The following is a 26,986-nucleotide window of genomic DNA, read 5'->3' as shown; positions in this document are numbered from 1 at the left end:
AAGAAGTGGCAAGCTGGCTTGACTCCACAGTGGGCAGGAGGGCTCAGGGGACTACGCCCTGAAACCCAGGGTGTCTTGAGTGTTTCCCAGACAGACGCTGATGAGTTCCCACTGATGACATCCCCTCTGTTGGAAAGCCAAGGCCCCATTTCCTTTTCCATCCTGCTCCCCTCCTCTGTGTTTCTGTGTACACCACTGTGTACTGTGTCCACCACTGTGTCCACCACTGTTGGCCCACTGGCAAGTTAGGCCTTGCTTGGTCACCCTTCACGTCCATTCCCTCTGGCCCCGCATCCACATCCAGCAGACTTAACTCCCCAAGTCATTCCTGAGTAGTGCAGCCAACGTCCTGACAGCTCCTCTCTGTTCTCCTAGACCGGGTGGAGGGGCAGTCCAATGACCTTCCTAGGAGCTGGAAAAAGGAAGGTCCCCCAACTCTCCCTGAGGTAAGCTCACCTCTCTTTCTCAGAGACAGAAATGGTGCTTCCTTGATTTCTTCCATCAGTGGAGTTTGATGAACATCGGGCACTTTACCTCCCAGGGGAAGGGGGTGGCAGCCTCCCCTCGTAGAAGAATGCTGGGTCTGACCTCTTACACACAGTGGACCCAAAAAGGGTGATGACACAGGACAGCCTCAGTTACAAACTCCATGGGATCAAACACCTTCTTCAGCAGAAAAGGTTTCTCCTTGAAAGAGAACGTTCTGTCTGTTGATCAGAATGGACTTCGGAGATTGAATGATGCTCCAGCATCATTCAAACGGTCCTCCTGAACTCGGGCGGGGGGACGTGGACTCAACCACGGGACCTCATCCAATTAACTGCCCGAAGTCCTCCTCCAAACCAAAGAGCTGGCCCAACAGCAGACAGGATGTTAGGATCCTCACTGTGTTTCCTTTTCCCCAATCGCAGGTAGACGCTGGGAGCAAGGACAGCTGTACGTATTTAAGAGCATCAGGCTCTGGGAGGAAATCTAGAGTACAAAGAAGCCTGCCCCCTGATTCTGGGTTCCAACAAGGAACGGGGGTTGGGGGATACTGACTGAGACTGTCTGGTGAGGCACGGTCACCACGTCGAACAGGGCCTGGAAGAACTCGTACATAGGGAAGGGCTGATCTGTGTGCACGTGGGATGAAGGCCCTGTGTGCATGGGGGTGTGTGGGGGGGTGTGCAGGTGTGTGTGTGTGTCCCCATGCATTATGCTTGTGAACATGATTGTGTGCCTTTCCTAGAAGACCTTTCTCACACTTCCACCACAATCACAGTGTCACCCTTCCAAAACACTCTCATCACCCTGGCACACTTTACATACTCCTTCCCCTACTCACCACAGCTGTACCTGGAGGACATTTCCCTTTGATTTCCTGAGACGGGCATGGTGCAGAGATGAAGGGACCAAACCCTTGACCTCCTACTTGGAAAGCCAAGATTGGAGCTCAGGTTCCAATCTGAAAGTTGCTCTGGCCTACCCACCTGTGTTAGTCCCTCAGCCAGAAGGTCATGATGTACCATGGGTGCTAGCTAGCAAAGGGCCATAAGCATCTGTGCACACAGCCAAATACCTAGATTCTATCATGATCCCCGACAGGACGAAGCATGACACAGTGGTTTCCATGGACACAGAAGGCAGGGCAAGCTTAGAAGCCCACGTTCAAGATTACAGCCTAGTCCCTAGAGTCATGTGCACAGAGAAAACCCAAATCCTTGTGCTCAAGCCCACATGGATGGAAAGCGTGTGGACCCGTGGAGGACAGAACAGGGCAACATCGGTCATAGCGGGTCTCAGTGTGTATACACGACCGAGCAATGGCAGAAAAGCATTACGGAGGGAACTGACTGTACTTGATAAGATTTCCCTAAGCCTCAGGAAGGTTCAGATTCTCTAAGCACACACTCAAACACCACTGGCCAATAGGAAATCAAGGTCAAGCTTGGGTGGAAGCTTTGGACGCAACATCCCCGGAGCAAATCTCCTGCAAAGCAGGCCTACAGCCTATCAGCACACACTCCAAGACTCCTCTGTGTAAGCAACTTCCCACTGGTCAGAACACCTGGGAGGGTTCGGACAGCCACTGTCTTCAGGGGAAACACGCACACACGCGCGCGCGCGCACACACACACACACACGGGACAGCTCAAGAATAGTGGAAGGAATCTATCACACTCATCGAAGGTGCCGGCTGTTTATGGAAGCTACGATGTCCGTGCTCTCCAGTGTTGCACATGGGATTTTCTGAAGACAAAGAAAGGATGAGTGAAGCAAACTGCTAGGCTCCTTTCCTGAGGGTTGAATGCAGCCCGGCAAGCAAGGCTGCTTTTTATGCCATGCCAAATCTTACAGAGACGTGATGCATATAGTCACAGCAGGTGGGGATCTTGGGCCCAGAGCTGATGTCCAAAGCAGGAGCGTGGGACACCTTAGTGGCATGTCAGTCAGGAGAGGTTATGGGACTCGGTCCTCACACAGAAGCCAGGTTAGGCTTCCCATGTACTGGACTGGCTATTTAGCTTTGATCAGGCTCGCTTTAGCTAGAAAGACAAGAACCCTCTTTGCGTTTCCTCCCTGCTCCTCTCTGTCCCTTCCCCTCTGCACCAAGGACAAGGCCCGGCAGCAGTGCGGCCCATACCTCCTATGCTCCCGCACGCACCCTCCCCCCTCCTGTCCTCATCCATCCAAACTCCCCGCCTACTTCCTGAGCAGCCTCACCAGTGTCCTCACGGTGCCTCTGTATCCTCCTAGCTCCCCGCAAGGACCTGACAGAAGAGCTACCCATTTTGAGGGCCGAGGAGGAAATTCCGACTCTCCCTCAGGTAAACTCATTGTTCCTCAACTTTTTATTTATTTAAAAGACAGAAAGAGGGGCACCTGTGTAGCTCAGTGGGTTAAGCCGCTGCCTTCGGCTCGGGTCATGATCTCAGGGTCCTGGGATCGAGTCCCGCATCGGGGTCTCTGCTCAGCAGGGAGCCTGCTTCCTCCTCTCTCTGCCTGCCTCTCTGCCTACTTGTGATCTCTCTCTGTCAAATAAATAAATATAATCTTTAAAAAAAATAAAAAAGACAGAAGAGAAGGGGAAAGAGAGACAGACAGACAGACAGGCAAAGAGCGCACGAAAGCGCAAGCAGGGGGAGTAGCAGAGGGAGAGGAAGAAGCAGGCTCCCTTTCGAGCAGGGTGCCAATGTGGGCCTCCATCCCAGGATCTAGGATCAGGTCCTAAGCTGAAGGCAGAAGCTTCAATGTCTAAGCCGCTCGGTCACCTCGGTAAAGTCATTTTGTGCTTCTGAGGGACAACCAGTATGTCATTTCTCTTTCCACGAACTCTGAGCATGGCCAAGCCAGAGGGGAGAGACAATGTCCTTGGTGCTGAGAGCCTGCCGTGAGTTTCTACCATTAACGGACAGTGGATTGAGACGGGCACTGAGAAATCATCACCACCATTGCTTAGGCAATGGATGGTCGTGAGCATTTTCCACCAGCTCATTCTGTCTATGGGAAATGGCTTGGATATGAGTTGCTGAAGAAAATGGACAGGGAGTTTTGACATAACAAGCCGGAGCCTTTTCGGGAGGTCATTTCCTCCTCCTCTGGATCATAGACGAATGACCGCATCCCATCTAGCTTGCTTACGACACACACCAAGGGCACAGAGATGTGTGCACACGGTGTGCCCGGGGTGCGGGGATCCTCACTGGGTTTCCCTTTCTCCAACTGCAGGAGGCGGCAACTGGATATAGCCCATATGCATATTCCCCCATCATTCCCTTTAGGAGGACAGATCTAGCTGTACAAGGTAGGGCTTTCTCTCCTCCTTTGGTCTGGAGAGCTTCCCCCCTTCTGAGTTCCTCCCGGGAAGGGAGGCTGGGGCGGACTGAACAAACGGAGTGTCCTGCAGAAAACCAGGACCCTGTGCTACAGTCCCTGCAAACCAGTAGGTCATTCGGGCGGTGTGCTTGGCGCGTCGGAGGGTTGGGGCTCGTTTTCGTGTGGGTCGATGCGACGGGACCGGGCATGTGGGTGTGTGGACTGCGTGCGTTTCACCAGAAGACATCTCCCGCTGAATGGACTTGAGGGCACGGGTCAAAGTTTCAGAGCCAAACCTCCTTCATCCCCGCTGCACACACCCCGCTAGGACACCACATTCCTCCCTGACCCCAGATCCACCTGGAGGGCTGCTCAGGATTCCCTTTCCTCAGACAGGAACGGGGAGAAAGGAAGGGGCCCACATCTGTCCTAGCTCGGGACGTTTCTCAGACAGGGTCAAAACACAAAGGAATCAGAAGCTACTTTAGTCGACCCAAACATCACCACCCGCCTTACAAAAACGCTCCCATCTTGAATGCACATAGAGGGAAGGCTCACTGGCAAATGGCCAGGAAAGCTGCATCATTAGCTTGGGGCCCGATCCGACTTCCTGACAATCTGCTACATGGCCAGGTTAGAGAGTGCCCTTCTCTTGCCTGGCTACCGCTCTCTTGTGAACTTGCCGGGTCCTGACTGGGGGAGCTGGGTCCTGGGAAACTGAGTCCCCCGGACTCCAAGGACACACCCACATGCCACAGGAAAGGAAGACGGGGAAGAATCAGCACTTTGTGGATGGGGACTCTGTTGGAATGGTCAGATCTCAGTACGTAGAAATCCTGGGTCTTTGGTTTTCCTGACCCTGCATGACTCAGGAACAAATAGAAACCTCTAGGGTACTTGTGCTTGCATTGAATGCAACCCTGCCACACAGTGTTCTTCTGCAGAAATACAATCTCCTAGAAGAGGCGAGAGGTAGGTGGGAGCAGCCAAGAAACGGTCTTGACCATGACCATGACACAGTCGCTGGTTGGAGGAACTTGCCTGTCAGTACGGAACGTGTCTCTTAGTGTTTACCCTTTCTGCTTGAAGAGGTCACCCTGATTCCACTCCCTGTAGCTCAAGTTCAGAGTCAATATTTCTCCCTCCGTTCCTGTTCCTTGCCCTGACCTCTCTCGATGCAGCAGCAGCTTGCTCAGTCCATACCCACGCCATACACTCCCGGGCACGCCCACCCCAAGCGAAACTCCCTGAGCTCTTCCTGCCGAGCCCCACCAGTGGACTGACCATTCTGTGGATCTCTCCCTAGCTTGGCTAGATGGACAGGCGGGTGAGCGTTCAACAGGAAAGAATGAGGAAGACGCCCCGTTTTACACCAGAGTGGTACGCTGGCCTTTCTTTGGGGGAGACACAAAACTCTTCTGGCTTTTTAAATCAAGGTCACATAAAAAAAATCTCAGCATGCACAACTGACAGGGTAGGGAGAAGTTTGAGAGAGAATCTGTTACCAAATGCTACCTAACCCCGAAGGCATTGCAGGGGGGCTGGGACAACCACAGCAGGATCACCTACCTACCATCTGGAGGGCAGGGAGCTTTGGTACGGGTAGCAGCTATTCCTCCTTACCACCTATTTTGTCCAGTGGGACCTGGAACGTGGGACCTCTAGGAAGAGTGGGCGCATCTGCGGAGGACTCATTTTGCTCTCCTCACACTTTGTGGCTCACGGGCCTCTAGCACACTTCCGCATCGGGCTTCCTCCCATCCCCCAGGGAACAAAAGAGCCATGCAAACAGGACAAAGCCTGATCTGATGTTCATACTGTTTTCTTTTCTGAAATCACAGGTGTCCCTGCTGGAAGAGGACGGCGGTAAGTATTCTGTACTCTAGAGTCACTCACTTGTTTGCAACAACCTGGAAAAGGGCAAAAGGTCGGGGCTTCCTCACAGGCTCCACGACGAGAACCACCCTGATTCCAGGTCCGGCGGGACTGAGAAGAAGGGTCGGAGTAACAGAAAGGGATTTCTGGGGAAAGACCCGTGGCCTCATGGCCCTGTCCCCGGAAACTACTGCGCTGCTCTTAGGTGGTGCAGCTTTGGGGGCAGGCAGTAGGTGTGCCTTGGAGATGGACTATTTCACAGCTACTCAAGGCCCTGTAGCTCCAACAGGAGGCAGAGTTTCTATTCACATCTCTGCTCCTCTCCAGGACCTTTCATCCTCCATCCAGGAAGGGCCCACTGCAGCTCAGTCCATACTGATGAGCTCCCCACCTCCACACACTTGTCCACACGTGCATGCCAAGCAAAGCTCCCCGAGCGATTCCCAAAGAGTCCCATCGGGGTCCCAACACTCTGTGTGTATCCACCCAGATCCCCTGGCTAGCCTGTACGATGACCTTGACGTGGACAGCACAGAGGGAGAGGTCCCATTGTTCACCAAGGTGGTAAGTTAGCCTTTCTTCAGGTGAGGTACAGCATCCCTTGTTGCCCTGATACTCACAATCAGATCCGAACACTTCAGCACGTACAATGTCCGTGGTGAGGAGATTCTTGAGGGACCGACTCTTAGCCAGGGGGCCCCATTCCAAAGACCCTGCAGGAAACAGCAGGTTCGGTTATAGTCCACAGGGTCGTGAGCTTTTTCACGGGTGCTACTGAAACCACCATGCCACCCAATGGACCCAGGGCATGCGACCTCTAGGTGGATTCCATATCACTGCCCATGACCCTGCCCATCACCAAGAGACCAAAAGAGCTATGCACACAGGACGAGGCAGGACTTGATGTTCACCATGTTGTCTTTTCTGAAATCGCAGGTGGCCCGGCTGGAAAAAAAGAGTGGTAAGTATGCTGTCCTCTAGAGTCACTCATTGCTTTGGAGCAACCTGGACAATGAATGGGTAAGGTGGGGCTTCCTTGCAGGCTCCATCTTGAGAGCCACCCAGAATCCAGATCCTGTTGCAATAAGACTAAGGGTTATGTTCTGGACCGAGACGTGAGGCCTCGTGACCCTAACCCCAGAAGCTACCGTGCTGCTCTTAAGTGCTGTAGGATCGGGTGCTGGGCACGAGGTCTGTTTCCATGGGAATCCATGCGCTGTGATTCACAGGGTTGGTGTGTGTGTGTCAGGTGGATGAATGCTGCGCCCTCGAACGTGTCTGGTCCCCTCAAAATGGCAATTAATGGTGTCCACGTTCTCAGGGAGATTTCCCATCCCTGTCACGTCATGAATGTCCATTCATGGGAAAACTCTTCAACACCTACAACTGAAAGAGGTGTTCTTTCCTTGCAAGTACACATCAATTCCCCCAGAAAACAAACCCCGTCGCTAACTAGGAAGGACTAGACTGTGCCCCAAAGACACAAGTGTGTCCCTGTTACTGAGTCAGTGTCCATGGGGCTCTCCCGCCAAGGTAGGTCTCGGGCAAGAATGGTCACAGCACCTCCCTCTTGACACTGCACTCACACACACACACGTCTCTGCATCAGAGGCCCCACGATGCGTCTTCCCAACCTCATCAGAAGCACTGAGTGCTGCGACACACTTCCTCCCTTCTGCAGGCGGCTTCCGGGGCAGCCGTGTTCAACAGCCCGTTCGGGGAGGACCCGCACAAAGGGGCAGTGGCCAGGGAACAGATGGGGCCAATTCTCTCCATTTCTCCATGGAGATCTACCATTTCCCTGCAGATACTGTGTCTAAGAATGCAACTGGCCTTCTCCCAGGGAAATCCCACACCCACCACTGGTCCTTGCTGGGGCTCCTGGAGGTGGGCCCAAAAGGTGTCCTATCCCAGGGGAATGAGGTCTTCTTCAGGGACTGAGCATCACTGGGGGCACCTGGGCACCCTCCATTCAGGAATGAAGGGTGCTCTGTGCATTGCAAGGTGGCCAAAAAGAACCTCAAACCTCAACATGGGTGACAGGACAATCACCGCCCAATTCTCTGGCCATCTGTCCATGCAAGAGGGCCTTGTTAGATTCGGAAGGTTTGAGCCAATAGACAACTCAAGGGAGTTCAGTGCCTGGGAATGGAAACAGAGCCAAATCAGGGTTTCAGGTTTCTCTGGCAGCCAACAAGACTTTCTCTCATGAGAAACATGTATTGGAACAGAATCTGATTTTCCAACATCTCTTTTCCTCACTCGCACGCGCGGGATCCACAGGAGTACCTTTCGCTGCTTTCCGAGGACACTCAACGGGCTTTTCCAGGGTAGTTGCACCAGTCTGCATTCCCCGAATTGCATACAAAGTCTCCAATTTTCTGCCTCCTTCCAACATGGGTCCTGGGTTTGAATTCCTGGTTTGGGTCCTCGCTACCCTAACTGACAATGCCACAGCTCGACGCCCTTTGGATTCGCATTGCCCTCACGATGCCTTACATTGAGCATCTTTTCGTACGATGTCTGTCTGACTGACTGAGTTATTTGTTCCCTTTGCAGCACAGACTATTCCAGTCTTTTTCTCGATTCTTTCATTTGGTGAAATCCCGGTCTTCTTTTGTTTGGTTGGTTTTCTTGTTGTTTTCCCTTTTTGTCAGTGAACACACCTTTTCTGAAATAAGGATTGCCAAGGGTTTCTCCAGTCTGTGGGCTGCCTTTTCACTCTGTTTGCTGTTTCAGAAGAGGATGCTTTTTCTGGGCGGTCCTCTTCGGAAGCATCGTGATGCCAACATGAGCACATTTCCTTGGGCATTTCTCTTCCGCTCCCAGGTGCCCCTGCCTATTTGTATGCCAGCACCCTCCTGTTGGCTCAGAAGAGTCATCGAAGGTATTGGAAGGTCAGCTTCTAGAGACCCACCACCAACTTCTTCATATTCAGAAACGCCGTGGCTCGTTGTGTTCCTTTATGGTTCCCTTATCTATTCTAGCAGCTTCTCTGTCCCGAGAGCAGCACATTGTATGCTTTAGATCAGTGTTGCACGGAATCCGCTCCCCATTTATTCTAGGAACTGGGGCTTCACCGTCATCTCTTCGGGTCCAAAGACCTCCAGCAGCACCTGGTGGGTGTGTGTGAGCCCGGGAACGTCTTCCCTTGATCAACGACCCTGTCAGGCCAGCCACTGATGCCCGAGCAATACGCGGGAGAGCAGGCCTTCTCTCTTGCTCCTGGTTGGTGTCTAGCGCTGAGCGATCCAGGAAAGAGTCTGTCTAGTATCCATTGTACACAGTCATTTATTATCTCAGCACAGTACACGGAAATCATCAAAAGAATGAAAACGTCCAGTTGCTCACTCCCACGAGCCACATGTCAAGAGTCCCATAACGACTGGAGTTTCTGATGGTTGCGCTGGGAGGGGACAGCGGTCATGGGCATGCAGAACTGACACTGAGGTGACTGCTGCAGCATCCTGGTCTCATTAGAAGGCGTGAAATTCCAATCCCCGTCTCCTCCAAGGGCTCCGGCTCCACCAGCCCCGTGAACCTCTGAGAGCACAGCAGAAGGGTCAGGCAGATGCTGCATGGCCCAGAGACATCTCAACGCACCTGGGATGAAGGGGTGAGGCGGTGTCTCTCCTAACGGCATTGCTCCTCTTTCAGTTCTTACAGATCTACTGGTAGAGAGCATCCAGGACGACTCCCTCAGTGAGGGCGAAGTCTCTTCAGGTAGGGAATGGCACCGAGGAGAGGGACACTGGGACAGGGCTCAGCATCCTGGTCTCATTAGAAGGCATGAAACTCCAATCCCCGTCTCCTCCAAGGGCTCCAGCTCCGCCAGCCCCGTGAACCTCTGAGAGCACAGCAGAAGGGTCAGGCAGATGCTGCATGGCCCAGAGACATCTCAACGCACTTGGGATGAAGGGGTGAGGCGGCTTCTCTCCTAACGGCATTGCTCCTCTTTCAGTTCTTACAGATCTACTGGTAGAGAGCATCGAGGACTACTCCACCAGTGAGGACGAAGTCTCTTCAGGTAGGGAACGGCACCCAAAAGGGGAACACTGGGACAGGGCTCCCAGGAACATGGGGTTGCCCCTGCCGCTCCGGAGAATGAAGAAGGTGGGTCAAAAACCACCAAAGAAAGGGATGCTCTGGCACAGGCATGATTTGCTCATGTCACGGTTTCGGGATGAAAAGAATAGACGAGGTGTCCACGGGCCTTTAGGGTAGGCTGGGTTTGTCATCACCACGTGACTCCTTGCTCGGCTCCTTGAAGGATCTTTACCTTCAAAGCTGCTCGTGCCTCCCTTGGCCGCTGCCACATGTCAAAGCGTGGTCTCTTTTGCTCATGGCCTCTCGGGAATGGTGCACAAGAGATTCTGCATCTTTCTTGGCACAGGCCCAGACCTGGTCATGCTCAGGACTTGGCGGCCCCAACCGCACTCTCCTGTGCAAGAGAACCGTGACACTACGTTCTGGTCTGAGCCAGGAGGTGGAAGACAGGTCTAAATCCTCTCCCTCATAACCTCCACTACCAAACCGTCCCGGTTCTCTCCAAGCTGCTGTACCTTCAAGGGGACGCCCAGAGCTGCAGAAGGGAAAGCGTACTTCCCCTGGGTTCACTACACAGGCTCCCGTAAACCACAGCTTCTGCCAGCCTTCACACCCCAGCCGAGTCTGAACTGTGGACGTGTTCCCAAGGGCGGGACGCCCCCATGCAGCTCCCTTGGAGAACCCCTGTCGTGGGCCACGGTCCCCTGGGCCTGTGTGAAGGGGCTGCTGGACCTGCTTCACACACTTGCTGCCCCGGGTCCACTCTACCTCTCACCAGCTGGCATCGAGGCATAGCACAGAGCCTCTTGGGAGCAGGGCCAGAGAGTCACAGTTCTTCTTACAAACCCACCTCGCTGGCCCACAGCGCTGGCCATGCTCCCCACTCCCTAGGCATGCCCAAACGGCAAACGTTCCTCAGGCCTGCCCAGGGCCCTACACACACCCCGACCCCGTCCATTCCTGGCAAGCCTCAGCAGGAGCACTGGCAGGAATCCTGTGTTTCAGTAACCACAGCGCTGGACGTTTTCCAGGGCTGCCCTGAACAGCTGAGGGCGCCTGCACAATTTCCCATGCTCCCGTCGCCATTCAACCTCTGTAACACTTAGGGAAACAGAGGGCGTTGCGTTCCCTGAAACACATCCCTGGGAAGGTCATCCCAGTCCCTGGGCAGACATGGGCTGTGGGGACGTGGTGGGCCATCTCTCCCGGCACTTCCCCAGCAATCCCAGACCCATGACAGCTGCTCCCAGCACAGACGGATCGGGGGATTGATTCCGGGGGACCCAGCATACCTCCTCTCTTTCCTTGGTGGCCCCCTCCTGGACAACAATAGGACTGGTGGAGCTTGGCAGGGGGAAGGACATGGAGCATCTCTAGGGGAAGAGGAGGAGGAGGAGGAGGAGGAAGACGGAGAGCAGGGAAGGACAGGTACAAGGACAGAGGAAGACAAAGTCCCGCAGAGGCAGTTTTAGGGACAGTGACAGCCTCCAGGGGGGAAAGAATCACAGAGCCAGGCTTCGGGTCTTGGAGAAAATCGGAGGTGGGAAGAGCAGGTGGGCAACCGGAGACCCCCCTGTACCCTGCGGAAATCAAGCGACCAAGGCCAGGGAGGACTCGGAGCTAGGGACGCACCCCACTGAGGGCAGAGCCCAGCATCCCCAGAGCAGCAGGCCGTGGGTCATCAGCTGCACTAACTCCCCTTTGTTCTCTCACAGGGCCAACCCCAGCATCCTCACTGCTCTCTGACCCGGAGAAGGATTCCACGGAGGACAATTCCGATGGAAGGAGCCACCCTGCGCCTGTAATTCACTTCCACCTCCATCTCTTGGGCTTTCTCTCTCCTCTGTCCATAAGCGCCTCCTCCCAGCTCTTCCCCTTTCCCTGCTTTGACAATGCCAACCCTGGAGGCCCTCGTCTCTGGCAGGCACTTGGGCTTTGCATGGGAACTGCTGCATGAAATCCCTGGGCAGCCCTCCTGACCCCTTTCCTACCATCACCCTGACCCCTCACCGCGGACTCTGGGAAGCAGCCCCGGACAGCAGAGCAGGGAGGAGGGCTGGGAGTCGGCAGGGCACGGCTCACCCGGCTGGAGGGGCCTTAGGAAGGGAGGCTGGGCCTGGGTGTCCCCACTTGGTTCTCTGATGCCGGGGAGTCTGTACATACCCACTTCTCTTGCTCTCAGCTCTCAAGAAGCTTTCCCTCGGTGGACTTGGCGCAAACGACAAGGGAAGCAGAAGAAGAGGAGGACTAGGGAATGGGGTGAGTCGGGCAGGAAAAGGGTCCGGTGAACAAGGACACATGTTCTCCCTCGTTGCCCAGTCCTTGTTGTGGATACCTCGGCAAACCGCACAAAACCCGGGGTGCTGCCCTAGCCTCTGACTACAAAGAGGAGAGGAGAGGAAGGTCCCAGTCCCTGCAGGCACTAGGAAGACCTGAGAACATCCCACGGGGAACCTCCACCTGATCCATCAGGCCCAGTCTCCAACTGAGTCATGTCTGCCGGCCACTCCCGTACGATCTAACCAACACCTCCAGTCCCCCAATCCTCCAAGACGCCTGGTGGGAGGTAGTGGGTCCCTTCGTGGCACCATTTCCCTTTGTGAGTTTCATACTCTAGAGACACTCCTCGAACCCTCAGTTGGCAGGGAAGACCCACCAGGGAAAGGCCACCCTGCGTGCTCCCACCTCGCCCAACAGCTGCCCACAGCCCGTGGACTGTGCGAACTCACTTCCCGTGGGAGTCGGGAGCACGTGGTCTCTGCCACGCCACCTGCAACACTCGTGTGGGCAAAGGTTCCCCCCACAGAGAAGGGCACGTCCAGGGCTCTCAGAGAGGCTGGGGAAGGGACAGCCCAGCAGGAGGAGGACCCCACCGTCATGGAGGAGGACGCTTAGGGAAGGGGCCTGAGGGACCCTGGCAGTGTAGCCTTCATTCAGCCCCAGGGGGCCCGCGGGAAATTCCCCTTTCTTCAGGTCACGCATGGGTCCTGCAGGGAAACCTCCACCTCAACACCTCAGAAAGACACGTCCCGCAAAACCCCACAGGCCTCTGGTAAGGCCCAGGCCACACGCCACTCGCTATCTCACACCACTCTACCCGTTGTCTCCACAGCTGCGCCACAGGACAGTGTGCCCACCATTCCGAGGCACCAGAGGCTCCTGGGGTGCTCCGACAAAGGGAGCCAGGACGGTCCTGGGGCCTCACCTGCGGCTCCGATTTGGGCCCGGAGGAGGATTCGGCGTGAACACACAGGGAAACACGCCTGCAGGAACGGCTCTCTTACGCCTGACCTCCGTAGGCCAAAGAGAAGACTTCTGGGCAGCCCACCAGAGGACGGCACTGGAGCCCCGAGGACGAGACGAGAGGACCCTCTGAGTCGGCCGCCACACCCAGAGGTGGCTGCCCGGGCCCTGCCGATGACGGACACTTGGAGCACGAGGCAACCACCTGGGCCCACAACAGTCTGTTGTGTGGGGAGACTGGGCCCACCTGGTACTGGGCCCACCTGGGACTGGGCGAGACAGCAGCCTTCCTGTCATCTACCGTGTCTGCTACAGGGGCTGTCCCCTGCAGTCCCCGGAAACCCTGCAGAGCATGACACATGCAGGACGAAGCGGCACTGCCATGGCCCCTTGACCACCCTGGGATCGGCTCGAGGGGCAGCAGCCCTACCCCTGCTGGATTCCCCGAGGGTGCCGCACCGGAACCGCCCCTGTCGCTTCGACGGCACAGGACCGTGACCAATGCTGGGCTCAACACTGGCAGCGGCCCCACAAAACGGGCCCCGCTCAGCCTGTGTGTTTGGCAGCAGCAAGAGGTTTAGGGAGGAGAGGCTCTCCCCTGCACTCAGCGGCCTCTTCCTTTTACAACTCTGACAGCAGAGGCCTCCCCCAGCTGGGCCTCCCCCACCTGACCAGGAACGACCCACGCGGAGGGACAGCTCTACGCCCCTATTCAGCAGGAAGAAGCTACAGAAGATGAGACCGTCCTCCTTCAACAGCCTTACCACGCAAGGCTCCGCACTGGTCAGGGGCACACGAGGAGGGAGGGGAAGGCTAGCTGAGCACCAAGCAGGCGCTGGCACGCCACACCGCCCCCCAACCTGTGATACAGGGGACATCCCTCAGGCGCTCTGACTGCCCTCAAGCTGAGGAAAGGAAAAAACAGATTCTCCCCAGATGGAGATCAAAACCCGGCAAGACCGGAGTCTCCCTCGGTTTGTAAAAGTCCTCGTGATTCTGTAGGAAGAGGCCTGCCTAACGAGAGCCTAGCGACCTGCCAGAGGCCCGGATCTCCGTTTCCTGAAGCCCTGACATCTCTCTCCCCTCCACGACACTGAGGGAGGCTGAGGCCGAAGGATATGTCCATAGGACAGAGTTTCTTTTCAAACCTGCAGTCCCTTGAGAAGGACCTGTGAGAGGAGGAAGGTAACATTCCTCCAGGAAGCTCCCAACCATCTTTCAATTCATGCCTTCCAGGCAGGAAAAACCACCTTCCCTTCACAAGAGCAAAGCCAACTGTATCCTGGGTGTCCTCTGTCCACCTGCCACGTTCTTGCAAAACCTCCCTTTTGCCTGACCTCCTCCAATGCCATCCCAGAGAGTCAGCCTACCGTCACGACCCCAGCAAGCAGCCCTTTCTACCCAAGGGTCGTATCCCGGTGCTTTAATAAAAATCACCTCCTGCCAGCAAAGCCGTCTCAACACTTCTTTCTTGACCATCGGCCTTGAATGCTAACCTCTTTCCTACATCAGTCCTGTCTCTTGTAGGGCTCCTGTGGAAACAACCCTGCAACACGGGCCCATTTCTGCCAACTCTTCCGACTCCGTGCACCTCACCCACTGCACATTCTGTGTCCTCCGAGGACAGGACCCTTCTGTGATTCTTGCACTCAAACCCTCACATGGCCCCTCTCTCAGTCCTCGACGTGGTTGACGTTGCCCTTCTGAAACTCCCCAGCATCCCACCCTCACTTTCTTTGTCTCGCAGGTTTATCTGGTCCATAGGTTCTCATCACCAACACCCTATAACCGGTTTCTGCTCCTGAGTAAAGGACTCCATTCATTTCCTTTCTCATCAAGCTCAAATCTTAACTCTCAGATGTTTGTCTCACAACTTTCAAAATTCTTCTTTCCCCTAATGCCTCTCTACCAGTTTCTCTTCTCCCTTTTTCAAGCCACCTGCCCGCCCTCCCTCCCTCCCTCCCTTCCTTCCCTTTATGATCTTTTCGTTCTTTGTATTCCTTCCTCACTCCCTCCCTCTCTTTCCTTTTCTCATTCTGTTGTGTTAGTCCCCACACAGCACTTCAGTACTTTTTCACCTAGTGTCCGGGACTCACTCTTTGTGTACAAGACCCAGGAGCTCACGGCAATACGTTCCCTATTATACGAGACCCACACGGGGGCATCTCAAAGGTCTACTTCTCTGCAAGTCAACAGGAAGCTTCAGGGTCATGAAACCTGGCCTTCCACACTAGAGCTGGACACGGGCTACGCTAAGCATTCCCCACAATCCCCTGTCATCCAAGACCCAGAGCATACGGGCTGTCCCACCAGAAACCTGAAGAGTTTCATTTCTCGGCTGAAATGGGCCTCGAGAAAAGCCGCCGCCCGAGTGTCTGGAAAAGTCACTGGCTTCAGCACGACTCACGGGTATATAGTCTTTGAAACGGAAACATAAAAAAATTTAATCAGCAGTTGACGTGGGTATGAGGCTACCATGTAGAAAGATCTATCTGAATTCTGGAAAGGAACAAGACACGCGACTACAAGTGGCTTGCAGGGGTAGACACAGGGACCGTTCCTGAAGGGAGGGGCTGGAACGTGTTCCTTGAGTCAGGAAGGGAGAAACATGAGGGAGCGATCCTACCACAGGCCCTAGTGTTCTGGCCATTAGCTAGGGTTCACACTGCACAGGAACCCAGGCAATGCTGGGGCACAGCACGGAGAGCTCTCACGTGCCTCACCTCACTCCAGGTGTGCTGTGTCCTGGGAAGACAAGCCTTGTATTTGCTGACAATGTGGAAGATCCCTCAGCGATGTCCCTGGCACCAGGGACATCAGAGCTCGTTCATCCTGGATCGCAGCACACCCATCTCCCCAGGGTGGGAGAGCCATTAGTCGGGGCTCTAACCTCGGGAGACATTAGAGAACTCACCCTTCCGAGGAACGGAGACATGATACACATGGGGGGAACAACTCCAGGGCAGTGCTCACCTCTTTACACAGTAAGACCACTGGAGACGTACCTCAGGGATGGAAAGAAGGTAGGAGACCCTTCCTTCAGAGAGCTCTGCTCTTCTTCATGTCCAGGACCTCACACGGGGTAGAAGCCATGTGCTGGGATTGCTGCACAAGAGCTCACAGCAACATACATCCCTTCGAGGCCATGGGCACGTTCCCACAGACAGAAACTGGTTGAATTTCATCTTCAGGGGAAAGCATTTAGGCCGGCCACACCCTTAGCCAGCATCCGAGAATCCACACTGGCGGCAACCCCGACAACTGCAGTCAACGTGGAAGAGCCGTTCGATACAGCTCTCACATTTGGAGACACCAGACAACTCAGAGCAGAGAAACCTGTGTCTGTCATCACTGGGGCCGCGCCTGTACCCAAAGCGCCCACCTTGCTCACCGCCACAGAAATCACACAGTACAAACCCTTGTCTCCCGTCACTGAGGCAGAGCCTTCAGCCAGAAGTGGGCCCTTCCCCAACACCAGAGAACTCACACAGGGAGAGCCACTAGCGCGGTATCCTGGTGGGAGAAGCTTCAGGTGGGGCTCAGGCCTGAGGCTCCCGCTACCGTCTCAGAGTGTGCTTCATCCATCACATGGGAGCGAAGGTGCAGGCACCCCTGGGACCCCCTGCATCATCGCTGTGGCTGAATGCCAAGGACACCCCATATGGGAATCCCATTCCTCACGGAGCCAACACAGGAAGGACCTGGCAGGATTCGCACACAGGAAAATCCTCCCGGTCTGATGAGCAAAGGAATGGGCTCAGCTATCCCTTCTTCCCTAGCCAGCAATGACACCCTCACACCAAGGAATCACTGATCCCAAAGCAACGAGGGGAATTTCTTCCCCGGACACTCCCATCAGAGAATCACTGGGCAACTACCTCCCAAGGAATTCCTCGGGGTGACTCTGAGATACAAACTCAGACACTGCAAACACAGACAGCGGGGCCCCGTTCTGAGGGATGCGGAATGCGCTATTCCAGTAACCAATAGCTAGAAATCAAGCACATCTGCTCTGATCCAGGAGTACTTCCATAAAGGCCAGTCTCACCGAACAGGCAGGTCTAACTACCGTGCACACTGTACCAAGTAAGAACAGGGGACTTCTCCTTCAGGAGCTCTCATAACAGACACAGGTACTGTCTCTTGGTAGGAAGTGGGATCACGGGAAGTAACACTGCCTGGGATCCATGAGAACATCAAGTCGAGGGTGAACTCAGAGTCTCAGAACACAAGGTGATAGAAGTATGTTCACAAAAACATGAACCTAACGATGTATATAGATCACAAAGATGAATGGCACAAGATTCAAAAACCACATGGTTTGTGATCTACCTCTCATGTGTCCTTAATTCTACTAATATTGTCCTCACAAAGCGCACAGGATTTACAAATTAATTGCATGCTTAGAAATATATCTATTTACTTCACTTATTGGAGATCAAAAGAGGTAGCGAGGGAGCAAAAACAGCCGGGGTCTGGCAGTGGAGAAGAGGGAGAAGGGTGCCCAATACAGGGCTTGATCCCCCAGGATCCAGGGATCCTGACCTCAACCAAGGGCAGATGCTTACCCAATTGCGCCACCCGGGGGCTGGCAAATTAATTTCATCTTTTACAAAGATGCTCTTCTGGAAGACAGGGCACCAAAACATCGACAGTTTCAGCATCAGGCAGTGAGGGCTTCCTCCCTGTCTATGAGAACGTGGGAGCCAAGAGGCTTTCTCTACCACCAAGAACAGCTACATATCTCTGGGCCTGAGAGGGTATTACGACCACTGCAGACATGGAAATACTCCCCAATTCAGAAGATTTAGAATAGGAGGGGTGTTCTTACACTCCCTTCCATAAAGACAAAGCCTGTCCAGGAATGCCTGCGAGGTTCTCTCAGTTAAGGGACCAACGTCTGGCTTTGGCTCAGGTTATGATGTCAGGGTTATGGGATTGAGCCCTGAGTCAGGCTATGGAAGGCATGGGGAGCCTGCTGAAGGGTCTCTCTCATCCTCTGCAACTCCCACTCTGCCCACAAAAAGAAACAGGAGTGAGAGAGAGAGTCCACTCAGACATCCATTTGTAAAGATGCCCTAGATTTTTTACTCAAGATGAATGGCCCAATAAAGCAAGTGTGGGCAGAACGTTGATCGTCGAGAAAATGTCTATTTATAACGTTAGGCTGCAATAACTCAGGACTCTGCTAAAAGGGGCAACCTGGAGTTCAGAAGTCTTGCGTGGGGCAGGGACTTGCAGAACCTTCTCCACATGTGCCACTAAGTCATCTTCCCCAAGCAGCCAACTCTAGACATTCTGGTTAAGGGTACATCTCCACGTTAATCGACAAGAAGAGGCTCTCTTTGCCTCCGGAAGAAAGACAGAAGCCGGCAAGAAAGACACCCAAGTCAAGGCCTGAACCTCAACCCAGGTGGGAGGTTCAGAACCAAGACAACTTACCACTGCGATGCACGCGCACCAGGGAGACGACAGCGGTCACACTCCTGGACGTGCTGCACTTCCATCTGCACTGAAGAGACAGAAGCCAGGCGCTCTGGATGCTGCCCAGCAGGCCACGTCCCCTGAGCCTCGAAGCGCCACCTGTAAAAACAAGGAGAGCATTCAGTCGAGGTCTCAGGACCCGCACGTGGGGAGACACAGAGTCACCCATGATGGAAGCAGGCCCCTCCGTCCCAGCAGGGAGTGCAGGTTCAAGGAGGCCAAAACCACATGGCCCCGCCATCTGTCAAAGTCTTAGCATTGCTGCTGGAAGGCCTTCCCCTAAAGCATGCTTGGCGAATTGGCTGCCAGGAGTTCCATGAGGCTGAAAAGGGCGTCTGGTCTTTCCTTGCTGAGACATGCCTCTCATGGGCCCTGGTACTCAACAAGAAAAAAAAAAAAAAAAAAAAAAAAAACCAACAACAACTGACTACCTTCCCCTTCCACAACACCCTTCCACTTCAGGGTCGTGGCTATGGCAGAGTTCACACTGAGCGCATTTTTTCCCTTTGGTTATATTATAGTCTCTCTCACTGCAAAACCTGCAATGGACCCCCATTTTTTTTTAAGGACATTCAAATTTTGCAGCATGGCCTAGAACTTCAAGATCAAGTTTATGCTGGTGTCTCCAACTTTATTTCATGCCATTGCTCACTGTGTTTATCGTGATAGAAACACACTAGCCATCTTGCTATTGACTGAATGAGTCCAGGGTGCTCCTGACCAGGACGTTCCTGCCTCTCTCAGCAATGCTCTCCTCACAGATCTTTGCTGTCAAGACTTTTCATATAATTTAGGTCCTTTCCAGATACACTCTTGAAGAGACTACCCCTGGCCACTTGGCTGAAACAGACTACTTATCCCCAACGCCCTCTATCACTATCATCTCATCTTCTGGTCTTTAAAACCCTTCACAGCATTTAGCATGACCTGAAATTATAGGATTAATTTATTTGCATTCTTTCTTCCTCTATGGTCCTTATCTCTACACCTCCCTCCTGAATGTAAGCCCAGCAAAGGGAGAGTCCTTGACTTTCTTGTTCATTGATGTATATCCTGAGCTTTTAGAAGGGCATTAGTTAAATGCTGGTTAAAAGTATAAATTTCCCAGGGGTGCCTGGGTGGCTCAGTGGGTTAAAGTCTCTGCCTTTGGCTAGGGTCCTGGGATCGAACCCGCATCGGGCTCTCTGCTCAGCAGGGAGCCTGTTTCCTCCTCTCTGTCTCTGCCTGCCTCTCTGCCTACTTGTGATCTCTATCTGTCAAATAAATAAAATGAATAAAATCTTAAAAAAAGTATAAACTTCCCAGATACCTATTTTAGCAAGGCCCTGTGTATTTATATCTTGCCTCTTCTGATGCTCACAAATATTGTGACAAAGGTCTTATTATCCAAATTTACAATGAGGAAACAAAGGCTCATAGTGATTAAGTGACCTGTCTAAGCCAGTAAGTGGCTTAGCAACAATTTGTGGGCTAGCAGTAGTAATTTTAAAGTAGGCTTCAGAATAAAAAAGTTCTACCAGAAATAGAGACATCATCATAAAGGGGTCAAGGGCTCGAGAGGACATAAATATCCGAGTATTTATACACTTAATAATTCTTACAATTGATAACGCGAAAACCAACAGAACTGAAAGGAGAAGTAAACACAAAATTATAGCTACAGAGTTCAACACTGCTTCTCACTGTGTCACTGACAAAACTCTTAGGAATTTTATCCCCAAACCCATTTTTCCGTTAGCCCTGTGATTTTCAGTACACTATTTTATATGGAGCAGTGATTCTTTTTTAGGAAAACACACATCATGTTATAAAAGAAGTCACCGTATTTGTATAGCTTCTCTCCTCTCCCTTTGTTTTTAGCCTCCTCTTATCTATATAGATACATACCCTTTCTGTGTTGCCTAGATTTGCAACTCATACAATCTGTCACCTAGCTCCCACATTTGTTTTCAGTTCTATGGGAGGGGGTGTCAGGGTGGCACAGTCGGCTGACTGACTCTTGGATTCAGCTCTGGTCGTGATCTCGGGGTTGGGGGTAGAGTCCCTCGTCGGGCTCCAATATCAACACAGAGTCTGCTTGTTTCTCTGTCTCCCTACCATGTTCACTCTCTCACTTTCTCAAACAGGTAAGACTTTAAGGGGAAAAAAAAAAACTAAAAAACAAAATAAAATTAGTTCTTCAGTTAAAGTCAGAGTCTACTACCAGCCTTTTTACCATGCTTCTTTATGTCACTCCCTGGTTACCTGATACTCATTCTCTAACAGAGCCTTCTAGGAACAAAGATCCTAGAGTTCTTGTCGATTCAGAAAAGACTTGCTGTCTTTGTTGAAGAGTATCTTCTTAACTGGGTGTAATACTCTCAATGGGACACCTTGAGGATTTTGTAGAAACCGCTCTTGCTGACTCTGAGCTACAGAATTTACTATGGAAAAGTCTGAGGCTATTTGGACTTTCTCTTATATTGGCCGGTTGTCAAAATAACGGTTTCTGAAATCTAGTCCCTTTATCAGAATATTTCCTAATGTTGCTAAGGACTGGCTCTTTTACACAGATTCAATCACAAATCTCTCCCCCCACAAAAAGTATTCTTGAAATATTTCAAACATTTGTTCTATTTCTTTTCCTTTCTATTTTTGGGAAGGAATTCTATGTATGGTATGTATGTGAACTCTCTTTTTAATGTAATCTTCTAATTTTATTTCATTTTCTTCTTGATTACATCTATCCTTTCTTTCTGAACAATTTTTTTTAAAGGTTTTATTTATTCATTTGAGAGAGAGAGAATCACAGCGAGAGAGGGAACACAAGCAGGGGGAATTGGAGAGGGAGAAGCAGGCCTCCTGCCAAGCAGGGAGCCCAATGAGGGGCTCGAACCCAGGACCCTGGTATCATGAACTGAGCCAAAGGCAGACACTTAATGACTGAACCACCCGGGCGGGCCCTGAACAGATTTTTGCCAGTATGTATTCATCCTTGGGGTTCTTCCGATTTGCTTTCTTTACTGTAATTATATTTTCTGTTCTCTTTTCTCAGTTTGACACCCTGCCATGTGTTTGCTATTCCCCTATTAATATCTTTCTTAAATACCTGTACCACAGAGATAATTAGTTCAATTAGTTCACCCTTTGGAAACTCATGATTTAATACTTGGTCACATAATTTACCTACTTTATGACTACTTTGATCAGATGACAATTCTTTTTTTTTTTTTTTTTTTTTATTTATTTGACAGAGAGAGATCACAAGTAGGCAGAGAGGCAGGCAGAGAGAGAGGAGGAAGCAGGCTCCCTGCTGAGCAGAGAGTCCGACGCGGGACTTGATCCCATGACCCTGAGATCATGACCTGAGCCGAAGGCAGCAGCTTAACCCACTGAGCCACCCAGGCGCCCCCAGATGACAATTCTATCACCAACTAGCTTTCTTCCCAATACTTTTCACCCCTTTTTTCTTATAATCGTTTTGCATGCATTTGTGCTGGTTCCTTTTTCATTACTTGGGCTAAAAGGATGTGAGCTTTTCAAGGAAGACCACACTGCAAAAGGTTTACTTGGGAGATGGAACAGAGTCATCCCTTAGGCTAGAGGGGTAATTCATTATGAACAAGTGTTCTGCACATGTGTTGGTCTCAGTTTACAGATCAACCAGGATGTGCCTTCCTTCCTCGTTGGAACAGCCTCCACAACAGCTTGTTCTCTTGGTCATCACAGAGTCAATCACTGACTGCAGCTCCAAACTGAGGAAAACCAAGTGTTGGGCTCATTTCACAGAAACAGGCCCAGAGGCCGAACTGGGCCCATGGAGGCTCCGACTTCCCCAGCATCTGCCTAGACCAACTGTCTGATGCAATCCAGGAAAGAAAGGTAGTTAAAACTCTACAGAACAGTTTCATCTGAGAGAGAGGAACAAGACAAAAGAGAACATCCTTTTCCCTTCCACCTTTCTGACCAGCTGCTCTGGCACACAGTGGTTCACACTGAGACTCGGAACATATCCTGCTAGTCTGAGCAATCAGATGTGCTAATTACAAAGCTACAGTCAACGAGGTAATCACCCCCCGGAGCCTTCCCCTCCTCCTAACCAGCCTTACCGTCCCCCTTGCTTCCCTCACTTTTGTAGAAGGTCTGCAAATCCCGATCAACCGTTGCCAAGTAAGTTTTTGCATCAAATTCTATGTCAGAGGAGTACCTGCTAAGATGGCATGTAAGATTATTTCTGCACATTTAGTGTCTATGAGGTGCTTTTCCCTCATGTACAGTCTCTCTTGCACCATCATGGAAACACAGGGCTACTGAAAAGTGTGGTTTGTGCTTCTCTCTTGCACCATCATGGAAACACAGGGCTACTGAAAAGTGTGGTTTGTGCTTCTACACTTCAGTACGTCTCCTTTGCAGAATGAAACTGTCTCCAAGGGAGCTCAGCTATCTAGTTCATGGCACCGTTCTTCATGGAAGTTTTAGGTGTGGATGTGCTCTGTTCATGAAAAGCGCACTGCCAGACCCCGTGCGCATCAGAAATGCTTTTGTTTTCTACCCACCTGCTAACATACACACGTTCCTTGATCCATCGTCAGCTCTGATGCAGGTACACTGGTACTGATTTGGGATTTCAGATATCCACTAATGTCATAGAATGAAGCTTGTCTTGCTCACTTCCCTTAGTGCTTCTGGATGATTTGCAGACAAAGGCAGAAGATGCTGACTTTACACATTCTTCTTCAAGAAGTTCATTTTGTCTTTGAAAACCATCTTAACTCAGCTACAGGACACCATATTCTCTGTTTCCACCTTATCTCCAGACTGTTCCTTCTCTCTTCTTCGCTGAGTCCTCTCATTTTCATGACTTCTAAACATTAGTGTCCCAGGGGACAGCTTTCAGACCTTTCAAATTTGTTCATTCTTACTTCTGAGAGGTGGTTACCTGATCCCTTAGCTTCAAATACTAATTTTAAAAACTTTAAATACTACCATAAGTTGACAATTTCCAAGTAAGTATCTCCAACCTGGGGTCTTCCCTGTATCACCTCTGCTCATACAACCAAATGCTTATTCCCATGTAAACCTGTGCATTTTATAATCATTTCATTCAAGCTGATATCATCCAAATGCCTTCCTGAATGGCTTCCTTTTCTCAGGTATTACATTTCATTATTTCAATTAATAACTTCCTTGCTATTTTGTTGCCATACTATGTATATAGTATGTGTATGTGTGTACGTATTATGTATATCATGACATATTATGTGTATAGTATGTGTATGTGTGTTTATTTCTTTTCTTTCCCTATCAGAATGTAAGCTCCATGAGGTCAGGAACAAATTCAGTTTGATCATGTGTTTCAGCACCTAAAACTTGAGTGAGGCACAGCAGGTACTCAGTATTTGTTAAATGTGAAAACGAACATATAAGCAAGTACCTGAGAATAAAAACAATTCATACCATGTCACCTCGTGTCCATCTGTTTAACACATACTAACTCACCTGGGTAGCTCTGACTTGGGGACTCTTCCTCTAGCATCCATGGCTGCTCTCCTTGCTCCCACTTCAGGATCACTTCTGGTTTAGGGATGCAACACCCTGTAATTGGGAAATGACATGGGAATTCGGCGAAGTTCATGGGCTTCAGGGCCCTTGAAGAAGACAGAAGACGAAGCTTCAGGGGCCAATTACAACACTTCATTCTTTACAGTGATTCAACAATCCTTCTGCTTAATACTTGATATCTCAAACCTAAATATCATTAAACTCAACAAAGCTTCTACAGGTGTCAAACCAAGAATGAAAGTGCATACTAGGAGTCTGCATGGGAAACAATCCTTACCCACTGAGACAAGGTGGCTATAGTTCTCCAGCATCACCTTCCTGTAGAGGGTCCTCTGAGCAGGGTCCAGATGCTGCCACTCCTCCTGGGTAAAGCCCACAGTCACATCCGCAAATGATAAGGATCCCTGAAACAGCACATTTGTGTTCAAATTTAAGTAATCACAATGGGAAGACATGGAAAAGCTGTCGAAGAACTGTTACGGAGTTCACTATTCACAATTAGAAAATGTGTTCTGGCGTGCCTACCTTTGTACTTGGTTGGAGGAGAAAGCATGGCAGACATTCCTCACCAGCGTGATACGTTACCGGCGTCCCATCATGTGCCTACATGCCATAAAGAACTCTGCTACCTTGAGAATCTGAAAACCAATAAAACCATGTCACTGTTCTCAAGGAGCATATAATCTGACAGACACAAGCATGAAGCATCCAATTACCATGTAGCATGAAATCCTACTACAGTAAAACAGGTGCAAAGTAGAGTGAGATTACAGAGGGGAGAAAAGTTCTATTCCTGCTATTAGGGTGGGTTTCACTGATAATAGAGTATCATTCATGAACCTGGGCCAAGAGCATAACCATGCACACTTCTAAAATATGGAGTTAAGTGTTTGCCTTTGGCTCCAGTCATGACTTCAGGGTCCTGGGATCGAGCCCCATGTCAGGCTCCCTGCTCAGTGGGGAGTCTGCTTCTCCCTCTCCCCCTGTGTGTGTGTGTTCTCTCTCTCTGTCAAAGGAATAGAAATCTTTTTAAAATGTAGTTAAAGGAGTCAATGAGCACACAGGAAAGGACTGCTGGGACTATGTTCACATAAAGAGCTACAGTCGTCTTCAGGGAAAATGCTATTAAATAATTCTGAACATAACTCCTGTAGGACGGGGTGCCCAAAATGTTTGGTTACTGTTCCATCTAGGAAACCCTTTTCTTTCTTTCTTTCTTTCTTTTTTTTTTTCTTTAGGAAACCCTTTTTTATAAGCAGTAAACTTACAATGTCATTTATATACCAAACTGCATTATTGTTATTTTTCCTAAGTCACTTTTCTTTTTTCAAATGAATATATTTGGCATGTAACACTGTATAACTCTGATAGGCTTATATACTGTAACGATTGCCAATGTAGCTACATTTATCATATTACATAATTACAGCACATTAGTGTGTATATCCATTTCACTGTATACTAGATTTCTTCATTCTTCTTTTTATGGATTACAATAAATCTAGGGAGATACCCAAGTATTTTCTTCCCATAAATGAATTGACTGTCTTATACAGTTCATAGGTTTTATAACACTCATTTATAAAATGACCACTGTGGAAAATATAGCAAGAAGAAACAGAGACATATCATTCCCAGGTTATCAAAACAAACAGCTAATCAATGTTCATGTCATACACTAAAAATTGGTTAATAGGAAAAACAAGACTATTTTCCAGAAATGTATAAGGTATTATTGAGAAAACAGTGCTCGCTTTGGCAGCACATATACTAATATTGAGAAAACAAACAACCAAACAAAAAAACAAAACAAACCAAAAAAAACAACAACAAAGAATACCTAAGTAAATGAATGCACTATATTCATGTATTCATGGCTTGGACAATTTAATATTACAAAAATATCTCATTTCTCCACAAATTGGCCTATAAATTCAAGACAATCAGAATTAAAATCGTAGCAGATATTTTTGTGGAAACTGATAAGTTTACTCTCAGACGTACACAGAAACTTGAATGGCCAAGAATAACCATAACTACCTTGGAAAACAGAATGGATAAACTCACACTAATTATGGTAGGCAGAATCTAAGATGACGACCTCCAATGGATCCAACAACGTGACATAAACTCCTCTTAAACGGAAGAGACTTAAGTCCCTGTGATTGTGATACATTCTACGGCAAAACAGATTTTGCAAGTATAAATGAGATCCTTTAAGCAGTTGACTTTGGTCTAAAAGGAAGATTTACTTGGGTGGGCCTGACCTAATCATGTGAGTCTTTTCTTTATTTATCTTTAATATTTTATTTATTTATTTGTGAGAGAGAGAGAGAGAGAGAGCGCATGAGCACACGAGCAGGGTGAGGGGCAGAGGGAGAAGCAGGCTCCCTGCCATGCAAGGAGCCCAACATGGGACTTGATCTCAGGACCCCGGGATTATGACCTGAGCCAAAGGCAGACACTTAACCAACTGAGCCACCCAGGCGTCCCTCATGTGAGTCTTTTAAGGAACGTAAAATATCAGAGACCCTTCTTCTGACCTCAAAGAAGAAACAAGCTACTGGGAATCCTACGGCAGTCCAGAAATTAATTCTGCCACATATGTACAGATGGGAGCCCAACCGAGCCTTAGATAAGGAGTGCCAAGCAACACCTTGATTGCAGCATTAATGCCTAAGAAACTTAGCTAACCTACTCCTAACTCATTCTCGTCTATATATATGAGCCATATGAGCAGGGAGCCTGATGCTAGGATTGATCCCGGGCTCCAAGAGCAGGACCTGAGCTGATGGCCAATACTTAACCCACTGAGCCACCCAAGAACTCCCGGAGAGACTTTGTGAGACAATCTCATATAAATAGGAGTTTTCCAGAGAAGCAGATAGGAAAATGAACATTTCAGTCTCCTAGGTGCCCTCAGGAGTCTCCTTTTTTTAATGTCCAAAACTGCAGGTAGTTAAAGTACAGCGCAGTATTGCGTTCTGCAGTACGACTC

General features: G+C 50.5%; 3 protein-coding genes across 11 annotated transcripts in view; 2 read left to right on the top strand and 1 right to left on the bottom strand.

The window, feature by feature from the left end:
• The window catches only part of ERO1B (endoplasmic reticulum oxidoreductase 1 beta), a 358,900-nt gene that overhangs the window by 88,916 nt on the left and 242,998 nt on the right, over positions 1 to 26,986 (top strand). The gene's annotated exons all lie outside the window — the stretch shown is intronic.
• The window catches only part of LOC116573396, a 184,468-nt gene that overhangs the window by 2,131 nt on the left and 155,351 nt on the right, over positions 1 to 26,986 (bottom strand). Inside the window, exons 7-8 of the mRNA XM_032313487.1 lie at positions 23,926 to 24,021; positions 18,406 to 18,546 (exon numbers count right to left, since the gene is read on the bottom strand). Of these exons, the coding sequence (XP_032169378.1) occupies positions 18,406 to 18,546; positions 23,926 to 24,021 (237 nt within the window). The remainder of the gene's footprint in view (positions 1 to 18,405; positions 18,547 to 23,925; positions 24,022 to 26,986) is intronic.
• The window catches only part of LOC116573397, a 154,322-nt gene that overhangs the window by 3,219 nt on the left and 124,117 nt on the right, over positions 1 to 26,986 (top strand). The gene's annotated exons all lie outside the window — the stretch shown is intronic.

Source organism: Mustela erminea, chromosome 14, assembly GCF_009829155.1.
Source record: "Mustela erminea isolate mMusErm1 chromosome 14, mMusErm1.Pri, whole genome shotgun sequence".
NCBI lineage: Eukaryota > Metazoa > Chordata > Mammalia > Carnivora > Mustelidae > Mustela > Mustela erminea.
This window is presented reverse-complemented; position numbering and strand designations above follow the sequence as displayed.